Source organism: Schistocerca piceifrons, chromosome X, assembly GCF_021461385.2.
Source record: "Schistocerca piceifrons isolate TAMUIC-IGC-003096 chromosome X, iqSchPice1.1, whole genome shotgun sequence".
Lineage (NCBI taxonomy): Eukaryota > Metazoa > Arthropoda > Insecta > Orthoptera > Acrididae > Schistocerca > Schistocerca piceifrons.
Window position 1 is genome coordinate 316,731,962 of NC_060149.1, and position 18,881 is coordinate 316,750,842.

The following is an 18,881-nucleotide window of genomic DNA, read 5'->3' on the forward strand; positions in this document are numbered from 1 at the left end:
ACATGACATGTTCAGAGCAATAAAGACACAAAGGTGGCATTAAGTATCAAGGGTATGACAACAATCAGTTGTTGTTATTGTTGTTGTCATGGTCTTCTGTCTGAAGACTGGTTTGATGCAGCTCTCCCTGTTAGTCTGTCCTGTACAAGGAGCCTGACAGCTGCCTTAACTATACTCTCTCTTAAAGCTACCCATTCATTCTCTGTTATGTTCTTTCCCCTGTTGCAATCAATAGTTGCCTAATGCTCCCTTTATAATACTAAAACCTGTATCCATTTAAAATACCTTACAACATTCAAGCCTTGTCTTCTACAATTTTAAACACTCACACTTTCTTCCACTACCAAACAGACCATACTTTGATGCTTTAAGATGCATCCTGTCAACCAATTTGTTCTTTCACTCAAGTTGTGTCACACAGTTCTTTTGTCCCCAGTTTGATTCAGTACCTCTTCATTAGCTAGGCAATCTATCCCTCTGATCTTTGCATTCCTCTGTTGCTCCACTTTTCACCAACTTATATTCTCTTCTTGTTCAAACTGTTAACTGTCCATGTTTGAATTTCATACAAGATTATCTCTAGACAAATACCTTCAGAAAAGGATTTATAACATACAAATTTATATTCATTGTTAACCAGTTTCTCTTTGTGAGAAATAGTTTTCTTGCTATTGCCAGTCTTTGTTTTATTTATTCTCTAATTCAGCCATAATCAGTTATTTTTATGCCGAAATAGTGAAATTCATGTACTAATTTTAGTTTCTCATTTCCTAATCTAATTCTGTCAGCATTACCTGACATAATTTGCCTTCATTCCATTACCCTTCTTTTACTTTTGCTGTTCTTCATTATATAATCTCTTTTAAAGACACTGTCCATTACATTCAACTGCCCTTCCAACACCTTTGTCACCAATAACAGAAACCTCAAAGTTGTTAATTTCTTCTTCTTGAATCTTCATTCCCATTCCAAATTTCTACGTGGTTTTCTTCGTAACTTGCTCAGTCTGTGAACTGAATAAATGGGGACTGGCTACAAACCTGCCTCACTTTCTTCTTAACTAATGCTACCTTCTCATGTGCTTTGACTCTAATAACTGCAGTCCATTCCTGTACAAGTTTTAGGTTAGTATTCTACACTCTATAAAGGAATAGTCACGGAGATCAACTGCATCCATTATGGATAAAGTTCACTTGTAGATGATATTTTGTCCACTGTATTTTATCTATTCCAACTCCAGAATTATGAAGAGTGTATTCTATACAACAGTGCAAAAACTTTCTTTAAATATATGAAATGCTTTAAATGTAAGTTTTTAATATAAATCGCGGTGTCAGTATTGCCTCATATGTTCCTAGACTTCTCCAGAACCAAAACTGATAATCACAGAGGTCAGCTTCTACCAGTCTTTCAATTTTTCTGTAAATAATTCATACCCCTAATTTGCAACAATGAATTATTAATCTAATAGTTCTGTAATATTCATTCCTGCAAACACGTGTTTTCTTTGAAACTGGAGTTATTACATTCTTCTTGAAGTACGAGAGTCTTCATTCTTCTTCTTCTTCTTCTTCTTCTTCTTCTTCTTCTCATGGCATTACAACCATGCATGGATCTTATCCTCTTCAACAAGTTTCTTCCATTCTGCCCTCTCCAGTGCAGTTCTCCACCATCCTCTAACTCAAGGGATTTTATATCCTCTTCTACATCGTCTGTTCACCACTTTCATGGTCTGTGTCTCTGTCTTCATCCAGCTGGCCTCCATTCAAAAACCTTTGTAGTTGTTCATCCAGTATCCATCCTAAGGACATGTCCAAGGCAGGCTGTTCTCCTACTTTGTATTGTTCTTACAATGTCAGCTCCCTGTATGAGGGATCCAGCTCAGTGTTCATTCTAGATCTTTAGAAACCGTTGTTATCCTGAATTGCCATGTAGATCCTGCACAGAACCCTGCATTCAAATATCCTGAGCTGCTGCTCATAAGCACTCATTAGTGTCCATGTTCTACATCTATAGGTTACAACTGGCCTGATCATGACCTAGAAATTTCAGTTGTCTATTTAATAACGTAGAGGCCAACAATTTCCTAAATATGTGGAAGCATGTGCTACCACTTAGGATACACTGTTTTATTTCAGTTGACATGGAATTTGTCATATCAATACTAGATCCCAGATAATCAAAGTTCTCCACTTGTTCAAAATTGAAACCAGCTGCTGGTAGTTTATCCAAGATATTATTTCCCTTCCTGGTGAAATTCATGTATTTAGTCTACTTTCCATTAATGGCTACGACTCTTAAGTACTGTTGCTTCTTTCAGCTCACCTATTGTTCTCTCTAGTGAAACTCTTCTTTTAGTAATAATTGCTACATCATCAGCATATGCACATATGAGGACTGTTCAAAAAATTGTGGAACTTTCCTAATGTCATGCCGATGGTGTGTAGGAGTGAACTTCATTTGGCATCCCTGCACATTCCTGTGTTTAATGTGTAACTACTGCAAGTTTCATTGTTGTATATCTGGTAGCTATTGTTCTGTGCTGTATTGAGTAGAACATTGTGTCACATGGTTTGCAAATTTTGAGATGGCAAAGTTAGAGGAGCAAGGCATCTGCATTAAATTTCACATGAGACTTGAGAAAACCTTTACAGAGACACACAAAATGATGCAGGAAGCCTATGGTGTTGAGTGCTTAAACCATAATTAGTGTTACAAATTGTTCACATAGTTTGAAAATGGCCAGACAGAAATTACAAATGACCCTCATTCAGGATGCCCTTTGATGTCTACCAACAATGCCCGTGTCAGGAACATCAACAAAATTGTGTGTGCCAATCAAAGACTAACTGTCCAAAAGGTTGCAGAAGAATGTAACATTTCAGTTGGCTCTTGTCATGAAATTCTGACACATCATCTTGGAATCCATCTTGTTGCCATCAAATTCAGCCCCGAACTTGTTAGTCAAGATCAGAAAAATCTTTGTCTCCCAATGTGTGAAGAGCTTTTAGATTGTGCAAATAAGAATGTTCCTTAAGAGAATCATTACTGGTGATGAAACTTGGGTCTATGGTTATGATGTTGAGACCAAGGTCCAGTCTTCACCATGGGTCGGAAAATGTTCTCCAAGACCAAAAAAGCTTGTAAGGTCAGGTCAGATGATAGTTTTCTTTGACTTTGAATTCATGCCACAAGGACAGACTGTTAATCTCTGTTGGTCCACCAAGGCCAGGGGACAGCAGCTGGCAACTAACTTTCAATGTCAATAAACTTCATGTCTTCATATGAAGCAATTGTATAATGATTGGAATTTATGATATCCAGTGATTTATGGTGCTATATGACAAGTTTGTTTATTTGGATAAAAGTGTATGGGGCCTCAAGCTGGCAAAATGAAATGCCAAAATTGATTGCTTTCAGAACAAAATGAAATATCTTAAAGTACATGGCTGTTGGTGAAGTTTATTGGCATGAAAAGAAAACTGTTTATCAGTGGTGCTATTGGGACATCTTGCGATGCTTGTGAGAAAATGTGAGAGTGGTCTGAAATGTGATGAGACAATTCATGGCTCTTACATCATGATAATACACCCGCACATTCATCCCTGTTGGTGCATGACTATTGCACAAAAAATTAAATCACTGTGCTGCCTCATGCTCCATACTCTCCAGACCTGGCCCCTGCAGACTTTTTTAATTTGCGAAGTTGAAAACCCCATTGAAAGGATGAAGATTTGCAACGACAGACGAGATAAAAGGAAATTCGCAGATGGCATTGCATGATCCAGCAAGAGGCATACCAAGACTTCTTCTGGAAGTAGAAACAGTGTTGGGAGCAGTGTATCCATTATGGAGGAGAGTATTTCGAAGCAGACAGTGCACAATAAGTAGAATGTAACCATAGAAAAATTTTGTAGACAAAATTTTGGAATTTTTTGAACAGGCCTTGTATCTGGGCTGACTTTGTACGCTATGTGATCAACAGTATCCAGACATCTGGCTGAAAATGACTTACAAGTTCGTGGTGACCTCCTTTGGTAATGCTGGGATTCAGTATGGTGTTGGCCCACCCTTAGCCTGGATCACAGCTTCCTCTCTCGCAGGCATATGTTCAGTCAGGTGCTGGAAGGTTTCCTGGGGAATGGCAGCCCATTCTTCATGGAGCACTGCACTGAAGAGAGGTATTGATGTCGGTCGGTGAGGCTTGGCACAAAGTCGATGTTCCAAAACATCCCAAAGGTGTTCTGTAGGGATCAGGTCAGGACCAGTCAATTACAGGGATGTTATTGTCATGTAACCACGCCACCACAGGCTGTGCATTAGGAACAGGTGCTTGATTGTGTTGAAAGATGCAATCGCCATCCCTGAATTGCTCTTCAACTGTGGGAAGCAAGAAGGTGCTTAAAACATCACTGTAGGCCTGTGCTGTGATAGTGCCAGGCAAAACAACAAGGGATGCCTGCCTCCTCCATGAAAAACATGACCACACCATAACACCACCACCTCCAAAGTTTACTGTTGGCACTACATACGTTGGCAAATGACGTTCACCGGGCATTCACCATACCCACACCCTGCCATCGGATCGCCACACTGTGTACCATCATTCGTCAGTTGACAAAACGGTTTTCCACTGTTGAACCGTCCAACGTTAACACTCCTTATACCAAGCAAGGCACCGTTTGGCATTTACTGGTGTGATGTGTGGCTTATGGGCAGCCGCTCGACCATGAAATCCAAGTTTTCTCACATCCCACCTAACTATCGTAGTACTTGCAGTGGATCCTTATGCAGTTTGAAATTCCTGTGTGATGGTCTGGATAGATGTCTGCCTATTACACATTATGACCCTCTTCAACTGTTGGCAGTCTCTGTCAGTCAACAGCTGAGGTTGGCTTTTTACGTGTCCCTTCACATTTCCACTTCACTATCACATCGGAAACAGTGGACCTACAGATGTTAGGAGTGTGGAAATCTCACGTACAGACATGACACCCAATCACCTGTCAGCAATTTCTGAGTGACATCTACATGGAAAAAAAAAAAAAAAAAAAGAGAGAGAGAGAGAGAATATGCCGGCATCATCAACCACATCTCTGATGGTGATTCGGTGATCTTCCAGAAACATTTTCTGTACTTCTTCCACACTGTTATCAGTGACTGATGTGCTAGGGCATCCAGAGCAGTCGTTACCTTCAACATCCTCTTGACCCCCTTTGGAACATTTATACCACTTGTAAATTCATGTGTTACTCATAGTAGATTTGCCAAAAGCCATAGTTAACATTTCAAATGTGGTGCTGAACTTTATTCCAGTTTTAAAGAAAAATTTTATGCAGATTTTTTGATCCATCTTTTTTGAAAGCACAAATTCACCAAAGGCTCAAAAACAAAATCTTTTGACTATCACAAATAAACTAAATATTCCAAACAGCTGAAAATGCAGACATACATCGGGAACATGTATACCAGAATGTATGAGTTGGCCAGTTCCACTAGTCAACATGAACAGCAGGGGTCAGATGTAGAAGTAACTTCAGGTGTGCCTCAGGGAAGTGAGCAGTATTTATATTGTCTGCAAGGTCATTAACATACAACATGAACAGCAAAGGTCCCAACACACTAAAAGCCCTCAAGATGTCTAATGGGGATTTAGAAACATCAACTATAAACAGATGCACATTCTTCCTACAAATGACCAGCAACTAGCTATACTAACTTTCATCACTTGTAAGTGTGTAATATACTTGTATATTTCCTTATTAGATGCACATCAAAGTGAAATGGTACATGCTGTAGCCACCAGAAAGATCGCAGGAGGCGCACATTGGCACGGCGCGTCACGGACGGTAGTTGCTGCAAGTAGAGTCCCGTCCACCAGAGGGCACGCGAGAATTCGGACGCGACCTCTGCCGGCATAACAACAACAACAACAACAACTCCGGCAGCACGGCCGGGCCCAGTCAGTTCACATCGGGCAGGTCTAGCAGACAGTTCCCGGTCTACACTAGGTGAAGTGCGACGGAAACGTGAATCGTGTTACTACAGTACATACTTACACATATAATGCATGAAAAGTACAATTAAGAAGTTCTAATGGAACCAATCTAATGAGTAATTCAATCCAAATTAGGTTGCTCTGAATAGAATATATACAGGTTTATCAGTCTGCAAGTTCTCTAACATATGGCACAAAAAAAAGTATGCTTCTATGGCCAGAAGCATTTATCTCACTGTACTTTACTTCCTATTTCTGGAAAAGCAGTTTGTCCAGTAGTAAGATTTCCATTTCAATACAGTGTAAATCTCACATAATAGGACAACAAGACATTCATGAAGTGATCAGCTGAATGAATACATATTCACAGATTGTTGTTTCAGTTGTGATGCTTCTGCATATTTCCACAGTTGTTCAGCATCTTATACAGCATGCCTCACAGTTTTACTGGCTATGTAAAACTCATGTTTTGTAAGAAGCAGAAACTGAAGATGATAAAATATAGTATAATTCATACTTTGTAGATGTGTACTTTGATAAGAAAACTATACATAATACACTTCTTAACATTATCTATAAGCAAACATACTCAGAAATGAACCAACACAAATTACAGAATGAATGATATTTCAAAATGTATGCTTACCTAAGAAAGCTCCATTTGGAATGTGAGTTAAATTGTTTGCAGTTAAATTTAGAGTCAGCAATTGAAGAAGCCCCTCAAATGCATTTTTAGAAATGTTATTTAATTTATTGTGGGCCAAATTCAAATCAAACACTACTGGTAGCCTTCCAAATGCACCTCTGCCAAGGGACTTTATTTCATTGTTCTACATGAGAAAAATATCACTTTAGAATTTTTAACTTTGTCTACAATTTACATTTCTATATGTGCTATAATTTATAGCCATTAAAACTTATTGGAAGAATTTCAATAACCACACAGCTTTCTAAAGGTACAGGAACTGTAACTAGGTATAGAAATAGCCTAAAGTATAGTGAGATAAAATAAAATAGAACATAATATAAGAGAAACAAACAGTCCTTCAATGAAGTCATAAATTACTTTTTGCAGTAATAAAAAAAATCATCTCAATCCTCAAATCCATGACAAAGATTCAGAAATAAGTATAAAGAAACATTTATGCTAAGAGATAATTAAATAACATAGTACAAGGAAGATTCTTATGACAGGGAAAAGGAAGACTCAAAGTTAACTGTTTATGAAGAGGATCATGAAAATGATAACTCTATGTGCAATGTAAGAGACCAACTAAAAACCTGTACTTTATAAAGGATTTCAGAGAAGTGCCTGTACATACCATTGCTTTAGTGACAGTTTTTGTGCCTCTTCATCTTTAGCTATAGCCTGATGCCGTTAAACAAGTGTGGTAGGATTAATTTTCCACAATTTCTTCATAAGAATTAGCTACTGGAGTTATGTTAGCTGTTGTATCATGAACAGACAGCAAGAAAAGGAAATTGCTTAATGTTTTATATATGAAGTGCAAGACTAAAAATCATAGACTTATCTTTGCTACTAGTGTCTACACAGTACTCATGTATTTCTTTTAGGTCAGTTGTGATGACAGCAGACAGGAATGAATGTAGTGACAAAGAAAAGACAGTGAGAAAATTGTAAGCAGTTAGTAAATTTAATGTGATGAATGATATAGTTATGTTAGATTTAGTTAGATAAATGATGTTAGATCACATGTGTGTTTAATGACAGTGGCAGGTAAATGGTAAGTACCAATAGTACATATCACTGCATATGTTAGGCTATTCACAGTAGTTCTTCATAAGCAATGTGTCTACTATTTTGGAGAGTGGCAGAAAAAACAATGACAAAGCATTGTTAATTTACTTGTGAACATGCCATATAAAAACTGACAATGGAAGAAATAGTCCTGCCTCAAGTCATTGCCTTTGAAATCTTGGTGTTTGTTCCTGCAATTTACTTATTGCCATTCACTGTGTTGTGATGTTAAGCTTGTAACATTATGAGAAACTGGCTCATGGTGTGAGCTAGTGGCAGCCAGACAATCATGCAAGGTATGCAGCTAAGCTGATGGCTGAGTGGTAGATGTTGGCCTTTTCCTGAAGCCAGAGTATGCAAATCACACAAACTTGGTACAGAAAAGTCAAATACACCAGAAAATTACAAAGATGAGATGAGGTAGCTGCAACTTCAAGCATAATTCTAGGACACATATTGAGAAAATTTATTAAATTAAGATACATTGTAAAATTAATAACAACTGAACTATTGCAATGATCTGATCATATGAAAAGTAAAATAAGAACTGACAAGATCAGTAAACATCACAAGCTAAGTCAGAAACCATGCTTATACATAAAGAAATACATAAGAGTTTATTAAAATTGCTATACAGATAGATGTGCCAATATTGTAAAGATTTGTTCAAAACACTGGGGATTTTAACTGCTCCATGTGAATACATTTACCAGTCAGTTATACACATCAAAAATAACATTGTTAATTACTGCACAAACAGCTCTGTCCATAACCATGCAACAAGAGATAGACTCAACTTACATTTACCAAGAAAAAATAAACATAAAACTCAAAAACAGCGTTTTCTATCAAAAGAGATTAAAGAAATTGCAAAAATACACTTATTTGAAAAGGCAGCTGAAAATACCTGTTATGCAATACATTTTATACATTGAAGGATTACTTAGATAAAACAGAGTAGGGGTTTGATAAAAAAATGTTGTACAAATAAATAATAATAATAGTAATAATAATTATTATAAAACATCCAACATTCCACGTAACACCTTCACTTTATGTTTTTTTCCCTTCTTTTTTCCTTTCTAGAAATGCTTACCCCCAAGCTATGCCTAACACAATACTAACATCTCTTCCTCTTTCTGAGCTCAACATCTCACTCATTATGGAGGGACTCCAACTCAGTTTTTCAGGATAGCAAATGGGAAGTTGAGATACAGAAAATGGCCCAGAGATCAGCAATGTGTGTGTGTGTGTGTGTGTGTGTGTGTGTGTGTGTGTGTGTGTGTATATTTAATAAGCTATCTGTAAAAACAAAGTATTGTATACCAGGGGTAAATCTAATGATTATGTCTAACTAGAAGTCTGTAAATATATGTGTATACGAATTAGCTTATTTTAAATTGGTCTAAACTTGTAAATACTTTGACATGTCCTACATCCTTGTGAAAAGAGATCTACAGATGAATAAAACTACTACTACTACATAAATACTCTGCAGTTACTTCAGTATGAAGGCAGTTTGGTTTTCCCAGAAGCGTATCAAATCTCCCTATTTCAGAAATTTAAGGGTGAGCAGCAGGGGGCACTTTGTCTTTGTGTGTTGGTCAGTTGTTGTTGGTGAGTTTGTCATGTGGCTGTGTGAACAAGCAGCCATGTGAATTAGTTATGTTAACTTCCTGTTGGAATAATTTTGTGAGCACAAGTTACAGACTTTAACAGACATGTCCTGAAAACATTGTGATTACCATACAGGAGCCACACTATAAGATGTATAGACACCCATCATTCAGAAACTTCAGTCAGACAGATCATTTTTTGAATTAGTGGTGTAAACAAAGTATGAATCTCGATTTCACTACCTTATGAATTCTACATTATATACAGAATCTTGCTTTCAAATTTCATGTTTCATTAGTTTGGTCTGTATGTTGACATGTTAGTCAAAATGTTCTATACATATAGTTTCTTATAGGTACGTAATGAGTGTTGGTGGGTTGGAACTCCTAATTGACTCATGCAGTAAATAATGAGGGCATCACTCTGAGTTAATTTTCATGATGAGATACAGTTTCCTCACTCAGTCCTTTTGTGCATTGCTCCCTTGAATATCTGTAGTGTCTTCTGGATCACCACCTATCGTTCTCATTATCATCCCTTGATCTCTTTCTGTATGTCACAATCTGTCATCACTTTTCATCATTTGCAGTACCTAGGATTGATTATTGTTTTGCCATTATTCAACCACACTTTCATGTCATTTCTGTCACCCTGGGCACTTTCTCTGTCATTGTTTCTCATCTGCACCACCTGGATAATTTTTGTGGCATCCCCTGTGACTGCTGTCACCTTCTCACCAGTGGTCAATGAAAAAATTAACCATGGACTTTTCTACCACCATAATATCCCACCCCTGTTCTACTCCTACCTTCACCCTCTATACCCTCTTCACCTTATACCCTTCCTTTTTACCATACTTCTCTCTTATTCCATCACTAGAGTGGCCATTACTGCCAAAGCCAGTTTTACATCACCATGCAACAACAGCACATGTTTTATTATTACTATTCATGATCATATCAGTGCATCTGCAACTGCAGCACCCATACAACTTCCTCTATGCTTGCAATGTCATTAACCAGGCCACACTCCAGGTAAGACATCATCCTTTAACAAATCTAATCGAGCCAACCAAATCAATTGCTCAAAAATTTTTAGATATGAAGTAGTAACTGTAAAAATGTGTGATGAAAACTTATGTTAAACTGACACATTCAACATCATTATGAAATGTCATATTCATGATCTATGGAATGAGTATTAATGTAATGTAATGTACCAGTTCAGATTTGGGAGCAGATAAATTAGCCTGCTGATTAATATATTTTTTCTCTTTCACAATCTTTCCTTTTCTCCCACATTGTCCAGAAGAACTCTGTAGTATTCATCAGTTAGTGTTTAACCTATACAACATGATCAATCAGAAGAATCCTTTATCAATCCCAGAATACAGTGACCTTAAATTTCCAGTACATGGAACTAATTTTGTTTCTGGCGCAGGGAAACTGACATCCAGCCACTGGTTTTGATGTTTTATTCCGAAATCAGGTGTTGCACCCATCTCTCACTCACATTAACAAATTCGTACATGCAATTACATTGATTCTTTTTAAAGTAACTGAAACTTTCTGAGGCATTTGTTTTTGCCTTTTATTTTGGTCATCTTTCAAAACTGCAGTATCCTTCTTGTATAAAGCTTTCAAATACTTAAATCAGCATGTAAAACATATTGTATTCCATCTCCTCATGTGCCTATGATGTCACCAATGTGCTACACCTTTGATTACTGTTTGTCCAAAATACTGTGCACAATCATCTGTGGTTGCAGTTTTGAAACATTATTGACATAAATTCAGGACCCAATTACTTAACTATTGAAAATGAAGGAGCAGACTCCTCAGAAACTTTTACCAACTTTCAGTGACTTTCTGGTAGCACTACACCATAGAAAACAAATAATTTTATGATTTCATGGTGTTTCAGTTTATCACACACAACTGATTTAAAATCCATAAAAAAACTATTTTCTTAGATGAATTTAACATTCAACTATGTTTTTATGTAATTTGTGCCAATGTATCTTAAACACAATTTTATTGATATCAATACTGTATCTATTTCAGCCAAAAATATTTCCACAATTCTATATGCATAACATATAGGAAAATTTTGTAGAAACTACCTTCAGTCAGGAAATAAAACATTCACTTTGCTGCCATTCAGAAAATATAGGTACCACAAATACTAGGCCTGAATCTCTAAAATGTATAAAACTTTCAAATGAAACAAAATTGTGAGGCTCAGAGAAGACACTATTGTATGTATAATGTGAAGGAAGAACAGTGGAGACTTATTAATGACTGTTGAAACTACGTGGCAGATGAAAACTGTGTGTCAGATTGAGACTCTAACCTGGGTCCTTTACCTTTTGTGGGCAAGTAATCTACTATTGAACCATCCAAGCATGACTCACGACCTGCTCTTACAGCTTTACTTCCACCAGTACCTCATCTCCTACCTTCAAAACTTCACAGAAGTTTTCCTGCACACCTTGTAGGACTATCTCTCTTAGAAGAAAGGATACTGCAGACGAATCATTTCCAGAATCAATTTTCACTCTACAGTGAAGACGGTGCTAACATGAAACTTCCTGGCAGATTAAAACTGTGTGCCAGACAGGGACTTGAACGTGTGACCTTTGGCTTTTGTAAGCAAGAACTCTACCAAAACAGCACACACTCCACTGCAAAGTGAAAATTCATTCTGGATGAACTGTTGACACTGCATTAAAAACTTATTCATACCCTAGACTCCTTACTCTCCAGACATTGCTATCAATGATAAATTATTATTTGTAGAAGTGAAAATTTTCTTCGAATAATCACATTTAGCTGTGGAGGGAACATTCTGTGTATTGCAGTAGCTGGACTGAAATCTGTGCTGTAGGCTATTGATGAAATAGCTGCAAATAATTGTTAGCTGTGAAGGTATTTCTCTTTTTTCTCTTACCTTCAGATTCAGATACTGAAGAGTTGTCAGGCCAGACAGAGCTTCAAATGGAGGTTTTGATACATTATTAAAGCTCAAATCAAGTTTCTGCAACGTCAGTAGGTTGGTGAATGCTCCTGTTTCGAGAGAATCTCCAATTTTATTATGACTGAGGTCAAGAGACAGTAAGGAATTCATTGTTGGCCATGTTGTAAGGGGTGTAATTGATTCAATCGAATTGTTGCTAAGGTCAAGATGAGCTAGTGAGATGGGTAACTGAAATATTTTTTGGATTTTATTGTTGTTGAGCCTGAGAGTTCTTGTTGATGCTAGTCTTGTCAGGGAAGCACGATTAACATCAGATATGTTGTTATTGCTGACATCAAGTTCAAGTAGTGTGTGTAAAGCACCAAATGTGGAACCTTTAATGGTCTGTAAAGAGTTGTGACTGAGATTTAAGTATCTGAGACTGAATAGTGTTTGAAAAACTGAGTTCCAGATTTCTGTGATTTGATTGTGGCTTAAATCAACAGTGTGAAGCTCATAGAGTTTAGGAAATGAGTTTCTTGGTATACTTTCCAACATATTATAAGAAACATTTAGTATCTTCAACCCAGTCATATTTTGAAGAGGGACCTGAAATAAAAAGATATATATATATATATGTAAGTAACATTTCAAGCCACTATATCATGTATGAAATTTTAGCCAACAATGTAAGAAAGAATAGTGCACTTTCATGTCTAACAATTTTAAGATTCCTTGCATTGCACTGCCACCCAAAAATATCTACAATAAATAACTTTTTTACTTAAGTCATAAGTGATTAACATTTCATTCCTACAAAGATTCTTAGAAATTTAAATTATATTTCCCAAATACGTACCTGAGAAAGATTTGTGAGTTGGTTGTAAGCAAGATTAAAGACAATAGCATATGAAGCACTATCAAAAGCTTTTGAGGGGATGTACTGTATCTTATTGTGTGATAAGTCAAGGAGGCTTATGTTTGAACATTGCTCAAATGCTCCAGCCTCAATTTTTTCAATTTCATTGTGCGAAATATTAATCTTCACTAGATAAAGATCTTTGAATGCAAGTTTCTCGATTACTTTTACTTTATTTTCTGAAACATCTATGACCTAAAAACAAAGAAGACAAAATAAATATGTAATAGTATAAAGTGTGCCAATACAAAAGTAAACAAATAAATGAAAAGTTACGAATGAAAAATAAAAGAAGATTTAAATTTTGTTTGATTGAAATATTATATTCAAAAGTGAATTACACACACCACACACACACACACACACACACACACACACACATCACAGAGGTGGCCATACTTAGAAACTGAATTACCTCAACGTACTGAAGCTGTTGAAACATCTGGTAATCAATCTTTTTAATATAATTTCTTGCAAGATTAATGATGCCTATTTTTGGTACAGAACCAAATGTCCCTCTTCCAACATCTGTGATGTTATTATCACTCATGAAAAGATGACGTATAAACCTCATGCCACGGAAGGTATTTGCATCAAGTTTCTTTATCTTATTGTGATTCAGGTTTAGAACCTTGAGGACAGCATTACGAGCAAATGCTCCCCTGAAATGCAGAAATATATTGAAAGCAGAAAAAGCTTTGTTTCTGCACAAATGTGACAGTGAAATTATTGTGTCATCTAAAAGACCAGGGCAAAGTTTTTTGTCCATACTTTTTGTGATAGCCTAGGTGCTCTTTATGAGGTCATGCACAAAATATAGTAGTTTCTCAGGTATATGTAATGTGTTTTGTAACCTCATGGTGAAACATTCATGCTTAAATTCCCCATGATATTAAATAATAAACACCACAATTTAGTCAAAGCACTTTGAATGACATTAGACTAGAAAACACTTTCACAAATAAAAAATCTGTTATCATACAGATTAATGGTTTATGAGATTGGTGACTTGGAGACCTCAGGCAACTGTAATATGTATAAAATTTGACAAAGCTAGAGGAATATACAGTAAGTATTGTAGACAAAATCTTCATACCTAAGACACTTATGCTTGAAGCATTTCAAAGGCAAGAAAAATGAGTCACAAACGTGTTTAAATTTAATATACACTACTGGCCATTAAAATTGCTACACCAAAAAGAAATGTAGATGATAAACGGGTATTCATTGGACAAATATATTATACTAGAAACTGGCATGTGATTACATTTTCATGCAGTTTTGGTGCATAGATCGTGAGAAATCAGTATCCAGAACAACCACCTCTGGCCATAATAACGGCCTTGATACGCCTCGGCATTGAGGCAAACAGAGCTTGGATGGCGTGTACAGGTACAGCTGTCCATGCACCTTCAACACGACACCACAGTTCATCAAGAGTAGTGGCTGGCGTATTGTGACAAGCCAGTTTCTCCACCACCACTGACCAGACGTTTTCAATTGGTGAGAGATCTGGAGAATGTGCTGGCCAGGGCAGCAGTCAAACATTTTCTGTATCCAGAAAGGCCCGAACAGGACCTACAACATGCGGTCCTGCATTATCCTGCTGAAATGTAGGGTTTTGCAGGGATCGAATGAAGGGTAGAGCCACGGGTTGTAACACATCTGAAATATAACGTCAACCGTTCAAAGTGCCGTCAATGTGAACAAGAGGTGACAGAGACGTGTAACCAATGGCACCCCATACCATCATGCCGGGTGATACGCCAGTATGGCGATGACAAATACACGCTTCCAGTGTGCATTCACTGCGATGTCACCAAACACGGATGCGATCATCATGATGCTGTAAACAGAACCCGGATTCACCCGAAAAAATGTCGTTTTGCCATTCGTGCACCCAGGTTCGTTGTTGAGTACACCATCCCAGGCGCTCCTGTCTGCGATGCAGCATCGAGGGTAAAAGCAGCCATGGTCTCTGAGCTGATAATCCATGCTGCTGCAGAACATCGTCGAACTGTTCGTGCAGATGTTTTAGTGTTGCAAACATCCCAATCGGTTGACTCTGGGATAGAGACGTGACTGCAGGATCCATTACAGCCACGCAGATAAGATGCCTGTCATCTCGACTGCTGGTGATACGATGCCATTGGGATCCAGCACAGCGTTCCATATTACCCTCCTAAACCCACCGATTCCATATTCTGCTAAAAGCTCTCGACCAATGCGAGCAGCAATGTCGCAATACGATAAACCGCAATTGCGATAGGCTACAATCTGACCTTTATCAAAGTCGGAAATGTGATGGTACACATTTCTCCTCCTTACATGAAGCATCACAACAATGTTTCGCCAGGCAACGCCAGTCAACTGCTGTTTGTGTATGAGAAATCGGTTGGAAACTTTCCTCATGTCAGGAAGTTGTAGGTGTCGCCACAGGTGCCAACTTTGTGTGAATACTCTGAAAAGCTAATCATTTGTATATCACAGCATCTTCTTCCTGTTTGTTAAATTTCACGTCTGTAGCATGTCATCTTCTTGGTGTAGCAATTTTAATGGCCAGTAGTGTACATAGATAATGTCATATACACATATCTGAGTCTTATTCTAGAACACAAATGTTAAGATTGAACAACTGTAGCACTGTTAAAGCACATTCAGAACAAGTAAGGAATATTCACAATATGACTGTTACTGTAGCCATCAACAATTCTCACTGTGTGTGGTCTGATAATGGTATAACTACATTACATTATATTAATGATAGGTGACCACAGAATTAAGAAAGCCTACACATAACTGAGTGACTGAGAAAGGTGATTTCCTCCGAGAAGACTGTCCTTGTATTTATTAGTATGTTAAAGCATACAAAGAAATTTAAGGGGAATTAGTTTTAATGAAAAATCTAGCTTTTTAGATTTCTGAAAGCACTTACTGCTGGTGGATTGACATCACATAGCAAAATCTAGATAATGCTCACCTATATACAGCATGTAAGTCTGTGGATTGTGAATATACATCTGCAGCCTACAGTACCAGCATTGTGGTTCCCTTAATTTGATTCCTCAGCCATGAGTACTTCGCTTTTACTTTTGGAGCATGAGTGTTTATAAGAAATCTACTCAATATTTTGTTTTATTTGTTTGTTTATTACCTATATGTCTATGCTAGGCACATCTATTTGATCATAAAATGAATCAGTACATAAGCTACAGAATATGATAAGAAAATTTGTAAATAAAAGAATTAATACATAATGAAAAAATAATTGATTTGAATTCATGGGGTATATCTCTTGTTTTTATTTCTCAGTTCTGATGGTAGCCAACTGAAAATGAAATCTGCTGAACCGCTTGTAAGGAAGTGATATCCAAATGCCTAACATTTCTCTGTCTCCTTTGGCTGTTACATGTCTCTTTAGCACCTTCCATCAAAATTATTCTGACTCAGATCTTACTTATTGTTACTTTTATTAATAGCACACATAAAATATGTTGTATCAAAGTCAACAAACATGAAAAGTCACAGGTTGCAGGTTCAGTTTCTGAACATAGAAAGATAACTTGTCAGTTCTTCACACCATTACATGTGAATAAGGGAGAGTCTGTAATGTTTGAGAAGAAGTGACTTATCATTGTATGCAGTGTAGTAATATTGGTCGTTATAAATTCAACTAAAAGAAATAGTAAAATATGATCTCTCCATTTTCTTAGATTTCTGTGACTGGCAATGGTATACCTTGCTATAATCTGAAGATAGCAATTATTCACAGTTTTTGGATGAAACAACACCTCTCATTAAATTTAAAAAAACTGAATCATTATATGAAACTCATTTACAGCAGCAATTTTTGTTTTTTTCATTGTCATAATCTGTCACTTCTTCAATATAACTCAGAAGTAAATGAATATGAAATTTATTTATACAAAAACATCAGGTGCTTTTTCTTGACACATCCACAAAATAAGCTGCAGTGCAGAGTTGGCCAGTATTTATCGAAAATCTTTACTTCTAGATGGTCTATAATTTTAATGGCAATAATTCAAATTTAAACCATCACAGGGCCTAGAATGTGGTCTTCAGATGCTGCACTTGGAAAGTATAAGTTGCATGCAAACTTTTCCTTCCACAGTTTTATAGATGTGTGTAAGAAACAGACAAAGCAAACTTTGTATCTCACATAAAATAATTCTGTGAGAGACAAAGCACCCACAAAAATTTGCTTTTGTCTTCACACCAATCACATACAAAGACTAAAGTAGTACAAAGAGGCAGTGCCTATGATGAATGAGGAAATCAGCTCTCCATCACTCATTTTAGGACAGTTAGTCTTAACACAGCCCAGTGAAGTGGCACAACCACTCGTCATTACTACAGTGCTACTGCATTATAGTATTGTTTGATCACTACGGTTTGTGGTGACTAGAGAAGAAATGTTAGTGGTCTCAAATCTTCTACTGATCCATAACTAGGACACTAAGTATCAAGGCTGTATGTTATTAATGTGGTTCAATTACACACACGACACACACACACACACACACACACACACACACACACACACACACACACACACACACACACACAAAATAGACAGATAACTAGAGAGAGAGAGAGCGAAACACATTTTAAAATATTATTCTGATTCTTTACCTTGTCAACTCAGTAAGTGCATTATGAGACAGGTTGCACCAGCCCATCTTTGGAAGATCAGCAATTTGTGATGCATCTATCTTTGTTATGTTATTGTGTGACAAATCAAGCACTTCTGTGTCTCTAAGTCCTTTAAACTGATTTTTGCGCAGCTGTGTTATTCTGTTACCATGCAAATCAAGTTTCTTAAGTTTCCTCAGTGCTACAAAAACATCTGCAGGAATATCAGTGATAAGTCCATTTGTAATATGCAGTTTTTCCAAATGATTTGGAAGCAAGCCTGCAGAAAATGCATTCTGTGGTAACTTTTTCATATTGTGGTTATCAATTTCTAGTACAGAAATGTTACCAAGAATCTGAAACAATGAGTTAATTATTAGTAAACTCTTCAAGTATTAGGATATTAACCATAATTTAATTTTATGAAACTACAACTTAAGAAACAGTGCCACCAGTCAAACATGAATTAGCCTACTTTCATATAAAATCCATGGGCAATATATGCTATGTACTGGTAAATGAAAGTCTCCACAAATTATTATTTGTGGGGACTTCAATGTAGATTCCCTGAAAGAGGGTAATAGGAAAAATGACCTTGAAGTATTACTCGATTCTTTCAGTTTGACACCCGTTATTGATTTTCCTACTCGGGTGGTAAAGGATAGCAGCTCACTGATAGATAACTTCTTTATAGACCAAGATAAGTTTAACCAGATAAATGCCCAGCCTGTTGAGACTGGTCTTTCTGATCATGGTGCACAGCTAGTTACAATATATGACATAGCTCCATTCAGCAGTACTAAACAGTCCTCCAAAGTAGTACGTTCAGTCAACGATTTAACAATTGCAAATTTCAGGGAAAGCCTACAGCAGTTAGACTGGGATGAGGTGTACTGTGAACCTGATGCCAATTTAAAATATAATTTATTTCATGACACTTTTGTAAATGCATTTGAAAACTGCTTCCCCCAAGAAAATAG

General features: G+C 36.9%; 1 protein-coding gene across 1 annotated transcript in view; it reads right to left on the reverse strand.

Moving 5' to 3' along the window:
- LOC124721303 (protein artichoke) overlaps nucleotides 1-18,881 on the reverse strand; it is a 190,042-nt gene that overhangs the window by 30,592 nt on the left and 140,569 nt on the right. The window contains exons 4-8 of the mRNA XM_047246212.1: nucleotides 17,902-18,257; nucleotides 13,664-13,910; nucleotides 13,189-13,443; nucleotides 12,324-12,938; nucleotides 6,645-6,828 (exon numbers count right to left, since the gene is read on the reverse strand). Coding sequence (XP_047102168.1) covers nucleotides 6,645-6,828; nucleotides 12,324-12,938; nucleotides 13,189-13,443; nucleotides 13,664-13,910; nucleotides 17,902-18,257 — 1,657 coding nt within the window. The remainder of the gene's footprint in view (nucleotides 1-6,644; nucleotides 6,829-12,323; nucleotides 12,939-13,188; nucleotides 13,444-13,663; nucleotides 13,911-17,901; nucleotides 18,258-18,881) is intronic.